Source organism: Lutjanus erythropterus, chromosome 4 (genome assembly GCF_056507025.1).
Source record: "Lutjanus erythropterus isolate fLutEry1 chromosome 4, fLutEry1.hap2, whole genome shotgun sequence".
Taxonomy (NCBI): domain Eukaryota; kingdom Metazoa; phylum Chordata; class Actinopteri; order Lutjaniformes; family Lutjanidae; genus Lutjanus; species Lutjanus erythropterus.
Genome location: NC_139320.1, coordinates 45,529,460 through 45,541,622, shown reverse-complemented (window position 1 = coordinate 45,541,622; position 12,163 = coordinate 45,529,460). Strand labels below are relative to the sequence as shown.

The 12,163-nt window shown below is 38.3% G+C and overlaps 1 protein-coding gene and 2 non-coding genes across 5 annotated transcripts in view; all 3 read right to left on the bottom strand.

Annotated features, from left to right (window-relative positions):
* The window catches only part of fchsd2 (FCH and double SH3 domains 2), a 105,608-nt gene that overhangs the window by 63,803 nt on the left and 29,642 nt on the right, over positions 1 to 12,163 (bottom strand). For all 3 annotated transcript variants that reach the window (XM_084718129.1, XM_084718130.1, XM_084718132.1), the window contains exon 3: positions 10,752 to 10,797. In XM_084718129.1, coding sequence (XP_084574255.1) covers positions 10,752 to 10,797 — 46 coding nt within the window. The remainder of the gene's footprint in view (positions 1 to 10,751; positions 10,798 to 12,163) is intronic.
* On the bottom strand, positions 7,673 to 7,746 carry trnat-agu (transfer RNA threonine (anticodon AGU)). Its single transcript has one exon. It is a non-coding gene; the product is annotated as a tRNA-Thr (tRNA).
* On the bottom strand, positions 10,118 to 10,191 carry trnat-agu (transfer RNA threonine (anticodon AGU)). The gene has a single exon. It is a non-coding gene; the product is annotated as a tRNA-Thr (tRNA).

The following is a 12,163-nucleotide window of genomic DNA, read 5'->3' as shown; positions in this document are numbered from 1 at the left end:
CTGGCTCGCTTGTGTATGGTGTCTTGTGTTAGAATTTGGTTAGAGAGAACGCAGAACTATGATGCTTTTGTTTACAAAAAAAGATGACTGCAAGGCACAGCAATGACATGTTGTAGAAACGTACAGATTGTGATGTATATGTGCATGTTTATATATGAGAGAGAACATGAGGATAAAAGAGAATTTGTCGCTTTTCTCATTGCTCTCTCTCACCTAGGCCTTGGTGATAAAACAATAGCAATAAGGAAATAGTCATGCTGCATAACCTCTTGGTCTAAAGCATCCCTGTACAACACAGCTATCAAAGTTATGAACAGGAAACCACTAAGATTTCATCATTGCAATACTTTTAAGACATACAATCTTCTCAGCTTTCATCATTTAACCATTTAACCTCACACTTACATTTTAATGTCTGCACCATCTAGTTCCACAAATTTTTAACACCTGAGATGTATCAAAAGGAAACTGTAGAATTAGACACTGTAAGACTTCCTTTGCACAAATGGCGTTCTCAATCAAAGGTACGGCCCTCTGGAATTCTCTCCCTGCAAGTTTAAAGCAGATTCAGTATTGTAAAACATTTTCTACAATAGTCAAATCCTGGTTAAAACTTGGTCAGACCTATAATCATGACACTAACTAGAGATAGGCTATTATCTATATATTTGAGTTTTAGTTTAGTTTAGTTTTGTTTTGTTATTTGACTTGTCTGTTTGTGTGTGTGGTTACTGATGGATGTCCGTGCTTTTGATTACTATATGGACTGATTTTAAGATTTTACACTGTAACATGTAATTTTAAAACATATGCAAAGTACTCCTTCAGTACTCCTGTGCACAGGAGCGGCTAGTGACATGCAAATAGCCAATCATGTAGCAGGTGTGTTGTTCAGTTTCTCCATCAACACGTGGCACATAGGGTTGCAAGTTTTGTGCATTTTCCTAAACTGATAGCTGAGAACACTCACAATCAATTATCAATTATAATGAATAAGATATAATTAGCTCTGCCAGATAAAATCATGTCAAATGAGGTGCAATTACTGTCATTTCTAGGCTATCAATTAATCTGTATTTTGATACATTATCAGTTAAATTCATAACTGTGATTAATCCAGTGGTACCCAAACCAGGCGGCAGGACCCCCTGGGGGGCACAAAGCCACTGCAGCGGGGACGCAGATGACCGGGGAGAAAAAAAGAGAGAAACAAAGTCGGATGAAAAATGTAGGAGAAATAAATAAATCGATGCTGATGCTATCATGCTGACCTTTATTTAATTCAAATTCAACTTTCTTTTCATCAGTTGCTTCTCCATGATTGATAATAATTGTGGGGTAGGTAGACTTGGCTGTTTTTGGCTTCTGAAAGAGGGCAGAAAAAGTATGGGAACCACTGGATTATCGATCGATGACTAATCATTAACATCCCTAGTGACTACTACTACTTGATGAAGTTCAATTAAATTCCAAATTTAATTGATTAAAAAAATGCAAAGTATGTAAAATTAGGTCTCAAATGAGCAGTTTTCTCTGCTCTGAAACACTGGGGACATGTCCACTCTGAAGTCTCAGTGTCAAACACCACCATGACCTGAAAACAACCTGAAACATGGACACTCCATCTAGCAGCTTTATTGGACATATCTAGACATGTCTGAGCTTTCAGAGCCAGAGGACGGTGACAGGATGTTTCTTTTTCCTTCAGTGTTAGGTTGTTGGAGCTGAAGTGAGCTGAAGTGAACTGCCGGGCTGATTTGGACTCTGCTCGCTTAAGGTGTGTCCGTAACTGACCGTTGGGGGGGAGAAGGGAGGGGGGTGGTGTTGTTCATGTGTCGGATCATGGGGCATTGCTACATAGTTCTCAGTCTTTTCATGTTTTCAGCAACTATGATCTAACATTTATAATGTGTTAAGAAGAAAATCTCAATTTTTCCTTTACACAGACTTTAAAAAATATAAAAAATTCAACATCAATATCAACTAAAATGAAACATTTTATTGTAATAAATTATTCAGCCATATGGCCTAGCCCTACTCTCTACTGTTCTCAGACATCTTTGCCCCTGTTAACCTTATCAGAATGCAGATCAAATGTTTCTGCCATACTGGACATATTAGAGACAAATACATTACATATGCTGGCAACAGTGATTATGTGCATGAGCTATTGTTTGGTGAGGTGTATTGCAATGTAAGGAAAGACGAAAGGGTGAGAGGAATACAGAGAGGAGGAGATGAAGAAGAAAAAAGATGGAGAAGAAAGGGGAGGAAAAATGCAATCAGAATTACAAAGAACTGTTTTGAGCGTGTTTAACAACTGCAGATTATTTATTGTGGGTAGACTATTTCAGATCTGATGTATAGGCCTAAACTCAACCTAAGAATTCACAGTTTATTTAGACACCTCCCAGACCATGAAACGCACCCACAACGTTAAGGCTGATTTACATGTAACTGTGCACTACGGGTGCTCAGAAGGACATCAGCACACAGCGACAGACGCAGCAGGCTGGCCTTTTTGGGCAGTACAGTGAAGGGTGACCCCAGCCTAAAACTATTCCAGTAATGTTGCTCGTGGGAGGGGAGCGCAGGAGAAACAGCTCACAAGCTTGCACAAACACACACACACAGAAAACATGGAGCGTTTGATTGACGGCTGGTAATTGCGGCTGACTCCTTCACAGGGGGGACGTCTGGTCTGACACAGTGACGGGACAAAGGTTAAACGACAGCATCTTTGCTTTCTTTCTTGTTCTCTTGTCCTTTACCCACCAGCCCTCAGCTCTTTTTCTCTCTAGCTCTGTCTGTATTTATTTCTGTCTCACCCCCTTCCTCTCACTTTCTCCCTGTCTATCTCTCCGTTGGACCAGCTGACTGGCTGGATTTCTGTCTATATTGCCAGGAGGGGGCCAATGAGCGAGCAGAGTTTCCCTGAGTGCATGTCAGTGGTTGTGTCTAGTGGAAAGAGAGACAAGAGGCAAGGGCAGACGTGCCATAATAAAATGTGGTAATAGTAAAGGGAGCTTAGAATGACTTTGCTTATCGAGTGCTGAAACAAAATCTATATCCCATTCATCACCGCTGTACTCGCACATTCCCACACATGAATACACACACATACGTGCACGCACCTACAATTAGGAGGGAATCCATTGTCCTACTGAGGAGGGGAGGGGGTTGTTGCTAGGCAACCTCTATTTCTAAGGTGAACAAGACAGTGCTGAGGGAGAATAGTGAGAGATAGAGAGAAAGAAAGACAGGGTGCAGGAGAGGGAGGGATAATGAGTGTGTGAAACCAGAGGGGTTGACCACATGAAACTCTCACTTAATCATTCAAACCACATGCAAATGAAGACAAACAAGCACATCTCTTCTCTCTTCACCCATCTTTTCCTCCTCTCAATGGTATATGTATGATGAGGACATTAGGGCTACAGAACAAGGGTTATCTGTGTGGACAGCTGCGTGGAGTGAATACTTATGTGTTAATATGTAGTTAAGAGCTGCATGAGTAATGTATTCCAATGTTTGTCATTAAGCTACAGGAGGATTTTTGCTGTCTCTCTGTGTGTGTGTGTGTGTGTGTGTGTGTGTGTGTGTGTGTGTGTGTGTGTGTGTGTGTGTGTGTGTGTACTAGAATGTGCATGCGAACGAAGCTTAAGCTGAGCGGCATCAAAATATAATAGAAATCAGACAGTCTTTCATATTGTTGTTGGAAGGCACTGCTTAGTTTCTACTTAGACACAGTACAACTAAGTAAGAGCAGTATGCTGACGCAGCCTTTTACCGGGAGATGTGTTTTGGTTTTGTGTGTCCTCCTCACAAATCTTTTTAATGGTGAGAGAGCAGTCACTCTTAGGCCGTGTGTTTAGAAATATAAACGCCTGTAAATGTCTTCCCTCGTGTCTGAATAGAGGATCATATAGAGCGCTGTGGGGATGGATGGATGGATTTTTGTAGGCCGACCCACAAGTTTCTCTTGCACATTTTAAACACTTTCCTTAATCGATCATTGGTTATATTAACGAGCAATTAACTGATGAATTGTTATTTTAAAAAAAACTAAAAATGTGTTTTCTCCTCAATCAAAGCTTTTTTTTCCCCAACAACATATTACATATTCTCTGACATCATTAGATAATCTAGCAAACATATAAAGAAGTACAGGTCTACATATTAAACACATATACTTGATTTCTGAAGCATAAATGCAACCACCAATACTAAAAAGTTAATATTAGGCAATAAACAAACTACACCACGGTTGCATGACTTCACATCACCTAAACTAAGTGACTAGTGTTTGGCGTGATGATGGTTAATGATCCTGACAACCTCATTTAGCCACTTGTTTGCCGTTTGATGACACATAAAAGCTTCAAAATCCACAAGTAGGATATATACTGACATATTTCATGTCATAGAACAAAACATGCAAATATCTTGTGCTGTGTATTCAATAGCTTGTGTTAACCACAGACATTATTTCAGGCATCTAACCAAAAACACATTCAAAAAGCACAATGACTTTAAGATGAGGGAGCCAAAAGTGAGAAATTTGAACTCATTTCTGGGTTTCTGGACTAATTCCTGCAGCACTCTATAGCTACTTAGCTCAAAATACATTTCTGTTTCCAGGAATCAAAAGCTTTGTTTCAACAAACATTATCTTCAAGGGTAATTCTGGTATTTTTTTTAATCTGGGCCCCACTTTTACATATTTTGGGGTTGAAAAGAGTAAAATGTACAAAAAGGTTTTGAACTGTTTCAACAGACTGCTTTGACCTTGTAATTTTAAAGTTTCGAATTTTAAAGTTAGTTCCAATCCAAACTAATGTGTTACAACATCAAAAGATTCAATATTCCTTTAATGTTACATCTCATTACAAGTATGGGAGAGTAAAAATTGCTGGTTTTGACTTCTTGACATTGCCTCGACCACACAATAACTACATGATTGAGGTTAAACTACTCTTTGTCACAGGAGTCTGGTGGCTTTGAAGAAAGTGATGCAACAGCCTAAGTTCAATGTCAGACAGGGCTGTCTGAAGAGGTCTCTGTCTATAAGGATCCTTGACGTAAGGCTGTCAGACTCACAGAATAACAATCTGAGCCTGTCAGTGACAAAAACAAGCACTTTAGTGGACATATTAGTGGACATAATTTGCCCACAAGGATTATGTTTCCACACTTGCAGAAGCAATCTACTGGACCAGTGCCAAAACTTTTTGGACCTATTAGTCATGTTACCCTTAACTCAAAGCAATAAATGGCCTCAAAACGTAAAATCTTAAAATCTACTTAAAGTAGCATTTTAAAGCAGTATAGACAAGCCACTCTTTCCTTGATGTAAGACCAGGAGAAGATGCTGCAGCTAATGTTGATGTCCCTGATCAATTAACCGGCCTATTTTCTTCTTAATCAGTTTGTATATAAAATGTAAAAAGAGACCTGAATGCCAATTTTAATCTCCCTAAGAGGTATTGACTGAGTATTCTAGCATTTTGAGCTTTAATTCTGTTACTTGGGTCCACCTGGCTTTAAGCCCTCAGTAAGAAAAATAAGACGAGAGACTGTGTGTAGAAGCTGAATGAACCAACACAGCAACCAGATCTTCTGTTGGTTTGGGAGTGGGAGTTCTAATATTGAAATCCTGCCTGTTAAAGACGTCTGCTCAGACTACTCAGATCATTTAAGGCTTCTTGCAGAGTAGAATTGCTAGTGGCAAAAATAAGAAGCAGTTCACACTAAAAATATACATATATTACATAGTCACTGAGTGGATATTGTGCTTATTTACATGCCTCGAACTTAGAAGATTAATTATTTCTATGCAGCATTTCATGAATATGAAATCAGGATAAAAGAATACCCAAAAGAAGGAGAGAAAGAGGCAGAAAGAAACACTGAAACATCTGTGAATAACCAAGCAGGAATATGGGAAGTGAAACCAAATGTGGTCTGCAGCACATCTGTGAGTTTTCACTCATCTGAAGGATGAATCAAAAACAAATCAGCAGGTCTCATTTTTGCAGACACCTGATCTATGTTGGCTGCACATACAGTACTCCCCTTCAAAAACTTACATAAACATTTACTGTAACGTTTTCACAATTACAAGATATGATAGTGCTGTCCACTAATACAGGAGACTATTTGTTAGATTCAAGGTCTCATTAAACTATTTAAACAACTGAATATCCTACTATTTCACTTTAGTATAAAAAGAAGAGACACACTGACTGGAAAAAACAGTGCTACGCTAAAATGTGTCCAGCTGAATTTGTGTGACGGATCACATCTTTAAAAATCATTGCAGCAGGTGTTTTAAGCGCATAAGGACATTTCAAGGAGTTTGCAAATTATTACTTCTGTTTCCGCCAAATTTCCGCCCATTTGAGGCCTCGTGTGTGGCAGACTTGATTCTACAAAGCACTATGCCAGTTAAGGTTGGACTGAACTGCTACTCAGGACTTAAGTACAAATATTTCAACACTCAGTTGAGTTTTTTAATCTCATCTAATGTGTTTGGCTTCTCACATACTCTGACAATGGCTAGATGCCTAAAACAGAAAAAACCCTTAAGGATTATTTTAACAGTTTAAATTGAATCTGTCGGCCTAGAAAATGTGCTGAACAGCCAAGTTTAACAGCACTGAGCAGTAGAGCAGAAGTTCTGAGCCTTAAGGAGAGTACTGACATTGTGATATTTGTTTTGGTACTTTCATTTCTGTCAAGTACAATAGTGCTTTATCGTAGAAAAGACACTGCTGAGATTTGAAACCAGGATCTCCTGTTTACAAGATAGACACTTTCACCGACTATGCCACAGTGCCGCAACAAAGCCTGATAAGTAAATGATTTTTACCTTGGCACCCTCAAAATGAAGTTTCATAGGAGCAATATAATGAATTGAATCACTGTAAACAGAAATTACAAAATAAAGGAAAGCTTTTTTTCTGGTGGATCTTATGAGATTTAATCTGCAGGTGGTGTGCTAAACAGTCACGTTTAACTGAAACATTACAACGCACAACTTCTGAACCAGACCTGCAGACCTACTCAAATATTAATCTATTATTAAATTAACTGCCAACTAGTCTAATTATCACTTAATTGGTTTGGGTTATTTCCTTGAGAAAAAAAGTCCAAATTATCTAATTCCATTCACATTCCTTATATATGAATATTTTCTGGTTATTACATGACAATCAAGTGAATATCTTTGGGTTGTGGCAAAACAAGACATTTGAGAACGACATCTTGGGCTTTGGGAAATACTGATTAGCATTTTCTGACATTATGCAGACCAAACAATTAATCAATTAATCAATAAAATAATCGTTTATGCAGCCCTGTTCTGAACATTTGGGTCATGCTTTAGAAGACTTCTATGAGCCAAGCTGACAAATCTCATCCTAACACCTAAACCGTTTTTTACTTCTCTGTACATAGTCTTAACCTCCATCATTGAGGGATTTATGTTTGCACAGAAGTTAAGAGAATTTTAAGGGGTTTTTTTTGCCCCTTGCCTGCATTTATGGGCAAGACAGGCAAAAACAGAAGACAGAAGGGGTTGGTGGTTCCGATCATTCTGAGTGAGAAGACAAGAAGTTTGCCTTTCCCTGATCCCCAAGCACCACGTCTGTGGACTGTTAAAAAAAAAAAAAGGCACTGCTGGGATTCGAACCCAGGATCTCCTGTTTACTAGACAGGCGCTTTAACCAACTAAGCCACAGCGCCCTGTGGCCCCGCTCCAAAAAGCAATGTTCAAATTGCTCAGGCTATTTGTTCACACGACACATTACCCACTCTGAAAATATTTGATGTACAATGATATAAAACAAGAAAAGCAGAAAGCAAATTCTCACATTTAACAAGCCAGAAACAGCAAAAGTTTGATTCTCAAGACCTCTGCAGTGATTGTAACCACTTGTGATTAGAATCACACAAATGTTCCTGTTCCTAATCGACCGCTGGAGCTTTTTTCTTTCACATTTTGATAAAACACTCTGTTTTATCACTGTAGAGTGACTGCACCAGCGTCTCAGTTACCCAGATGCATGGCCATTATGGAGATACTGAAATTTAAACAACAGAATGGATTACATATTGAATATTCAAGCTGACTTCAGGATGTCTAAACCATGGAAATGTTCAGGAAAACGTGTGAAAGCTGCTAAAACTAACAGAGAAGGACTTGGTCAGCAGTTTTGGCTTTTATTTGCTATCCCAGTTACTTCGATTTTTTTTTCCTCCAAGCCCACACACAGCTGAGGACCTTACATGTTACAAAGGTTTGATGAATCGGATGGTGAGAGAGGTTCAATATCAGCTCATAAATGACATGTATATTCAAAGCCAAGCTTGGTGATCAAGTGATCTTTACATTTTGGATATTTCAATATCAGACTCTGAGGATGCTAATAGTCTACTAGTACAACTTTTTGCATCAAAAGGCTGATCTGTCATAAACATATGACAATTTATAACAGATTTATTTTATTTACCAATTTATTAAAGATGTCAATTGATGAAACAGGTTTATTACTCTTTCAAACTTTTACATGGTTGACCAAAATTGACCATTTTGTGCAACTATGTTGCCTTCAAATGTTACTCTTGAACTCTATATTCATGTACGTATATTTATGTGTCACTTCATGAACACAATAAATGTGATCCCATTTGAAGGCAGCAAATAATCAGGAACAGTGGCAAGTTGTATGAAGATATAAAGATGTATTGTCTGTGGTCAGTACTGACAACATGACCGACCTCTGGATTGATGACTTGCTGTGAAAACACTATAGAAAAGGCACTGCTGAGATTCAAACACAAGAGTTTCTGTTTACCAAAAAGGCACTTTAAGCCACAGCACCAAAGAAATAGACTGTCGAAAAGGTTTGTGCCTACAAATATGGTCTCAAACCACAATGTCTGACAAACATCTCCCTAACATATAAACTTTTTTTGTTTTTTCTGCACATACTTTTCACTTCCACCATCAAGGGATTTATATTTACACAGCAGTTAAGCCTGATATCAAGAAATGGAGGCGCAAATGCACATGGATAGTGGTTAGCAAGGCAGAAAGTGTTCAGAATCAGTAATGTCATCATATAAGGCAGAGAAGATATATTGCTTGAGCAAACTGTGTACAGTCCACCAGTTAGTTAATTGCAGCGGATACTGCTTGAGTATGAAGTACGTTAGAAGTGCAGTAGCTGTCTAGAAATTCCCTGAGAAGTGAACTGCATGGGGTATTCAGCCATGTTAAGTAAGAGTCCAAACCACAGGTAGTAAAAAAAATTCAGTTTAAAGGGAACTGTGGAATGTGTAGGGAAAGAGTGAACAATGGGTCTTCACTTTGCAGGAGGAAGACAAGCAACATTACCCAGGAGTAATTGCACCAAAATCTAACAATGGAGCTCACAGGGGAGTTTTATATCCCATAAATTTTCTTAGCCTTTATATTTATTGTTAATTTAAAATCATTAATTTAACTAATTAAAATCAGATTTAATAATATGTATTAATGTTTAATTTAATTCCCAAATTTGTTTAATACATATTATATATTTACATTTGATATTTTTGTATAGTTTACATATGTATTTAACTAATAAATGTTACAAAACAGTAGTCTGTATCCAATCAACATTAAATAATAATCTGTAAATAATCTGCAAATTAATCTCTTTTAGAATGCAAGATATATACCTATATTTTGCCTATATTTAGTTTTGTTTGTTTTGTTTCTGTCAGTATTTTGTTGTGTAAAATGTAAATGTGTATAGTAACAGTGATGTAAAACTTCCATAGTTGCAACAACAACTTCCAAAGTGTTTTACATTAACAGCCTAACAACCAGAGGGGTGAAGTCTGTGTTGTGGTGACGATGCAGGGTTTTCTGAATGGAGGAATTTTGTCAAGAGGAGTTCCTCCAACTGACATTCCCTAAGCAGGGCGTAGGGAGTACTTTCTAAGTACACTGTGGAACAGAGAGCAGCTACAGACTGGGTCTCAGCAGGTAATTGGCGAGAGGACAGCACTTCACATTTACCTTTCTCCAGAGTGCAATTGTACTGGACAGTCTACTGGACTGTAGAAAAGGCACTGCTGGGATTCGAACCCAGGATCTCCTGTTTACTAGACAGGCGCTTTAACCAACTAAGCCACAGCGCCACCTGGCATCATGATAAACAGCAATCTTAGCATTTCGAATCATTTCATAAGGTTTCCTCAAAGCAATACATAGAACTAACTCACCACAAAGTGACTGAAGTCAGAAATTACAAAATAAAGCAAAATGGAGTAAGAGCACTAAGTGTAGGGGTTTTGTCCGTGAATAATGTTATATAATAGTCATGCTTTACTGCAAATATTAAGTGCTTACAATAATGCACCACCTCTAAATCTTTGGGTCAAGCTGTAGGAAAGTTTGAAATACAGTATATCCGCATTTCTATAATCCTCCTGGGGCTACACCCAGTGCTCCTGAAATACAAAAATCCAATCTACAACATGATCGCTCTCTTCTAGTGTCTGGGCTTATGAGGATTTTTGGACCTAAGAATACAGGCCACAAAGAGACGACAAACCTAACACATGAAGCTCTTTATCAGTACATAATTTCAACTTCCCCCACTGAAGCAACTGCATTTGCACAGCAGTTTGCATAAAATTGAAAAGAGAAATCGCAATGCAACATATACAACTCCCAGCATGAGTCCAGCCAGTCTTACCTGTGCATAGTCCCTCTCCAGCTGTCCCTTCTTCAGACTGTAGCTCCTACAGAGAGACAAAGAGACAGAGATTTGTTTGAATGTCTGTATACTGGAGGAAACAGGACAAAAAAATACATACCGTAATGAAAAAAGCACAATCAAGTTTGGGCTCCCCAGACAGCTCAGGAGTGGACTCAGTGACCTCAACATTATGCAAAAGAACCATTACAGGGTTTTTTCTGTCTCTTTATTGCGCGACAGTTCTTTCTAAAACAAAAAAAAGCTCTGCAGCTCTGACCCACAAACTTTCCTCTTGTCCTCACTACATCAAACAACATCCCGGCAGCAGAGACAGTGAAAGCTCTTATCACAGGCCAGGAATGTGCAGAATGAAAAACATAACATTAGATATACGATGACAAAGACAGATAAATGTACCGGCACTGTTTGCTGAATGAACAAAGCAGCATGTATACAAGAGATAACCTCACTAGACACACAAACATTTTACCTGCATATTTTGACAAAAAATACTTCCACTTATATTTAAATAATATACTCATCATTGTGTGTTATATGAAAAGCAGGCTGGTCCTCACTAACAACAAGAAATAGTTCAGAATGACTCCTAAAGCTGCTTTAGTAAATATATTAACATCTCTTCTGAAATGAAAATTGTTATCCTTGACCAGACAAGATCTTTCCTGGTAATTCTTGATGTGTCATGATTATGGTCATGACTAATACTGAACTAAGGAGATGTCTTCGATTTCGACTTCTGATGTTGTTTGTAAGTATATTTTTTTGTGTGACCGGCTATATTTATTTTGTCTGTCTTCTCAGTCGCAGATATTGATCTCAATGAGATTACATAACAGATGTAACAAAATCAGAGTTTCATGGAAAAAAAAACATATTGCATTATATAACCACAAACTTGATGTCTTTCAGTCAGGAACTAATCTTTTTACAGTGATACAAGTTCAGTCCTGTTGGACTGTAGAAAAGGTATTCCAACCCCTGATCTCCTGTTTACTAGACAGACACTTGAACCAACTAAGCTACAACACCCTGTCAATGTCAAGGAAAGGTCCATTTTTAACTTGGTAACCTTGAAAAACAGCTTTCATAAAAGCAATATATTGTACTAAAGCATTTAAGAAATTTAGGAAACTGGAAGAGCACTAGGTGCGAGGCCTTCTGGCCAGTCTTATTGGGAGAACTATGGGAAAGGGTACAACTGGCATTCATTCACAGGTCGAATGACTTTGCAGTGGTCATGGGTATTTATTGGCTCCAGCTCTGATCAGCAGGAATGGAAACATGACACCTTGAGGCAAGTGCTAATTTCCAGCAGAGGCAATGAAGGCTTGTCGCCTCCATTGGTAAACTGCAACTTGTTCGCTGAGCTATATTCAGTCATGATATAA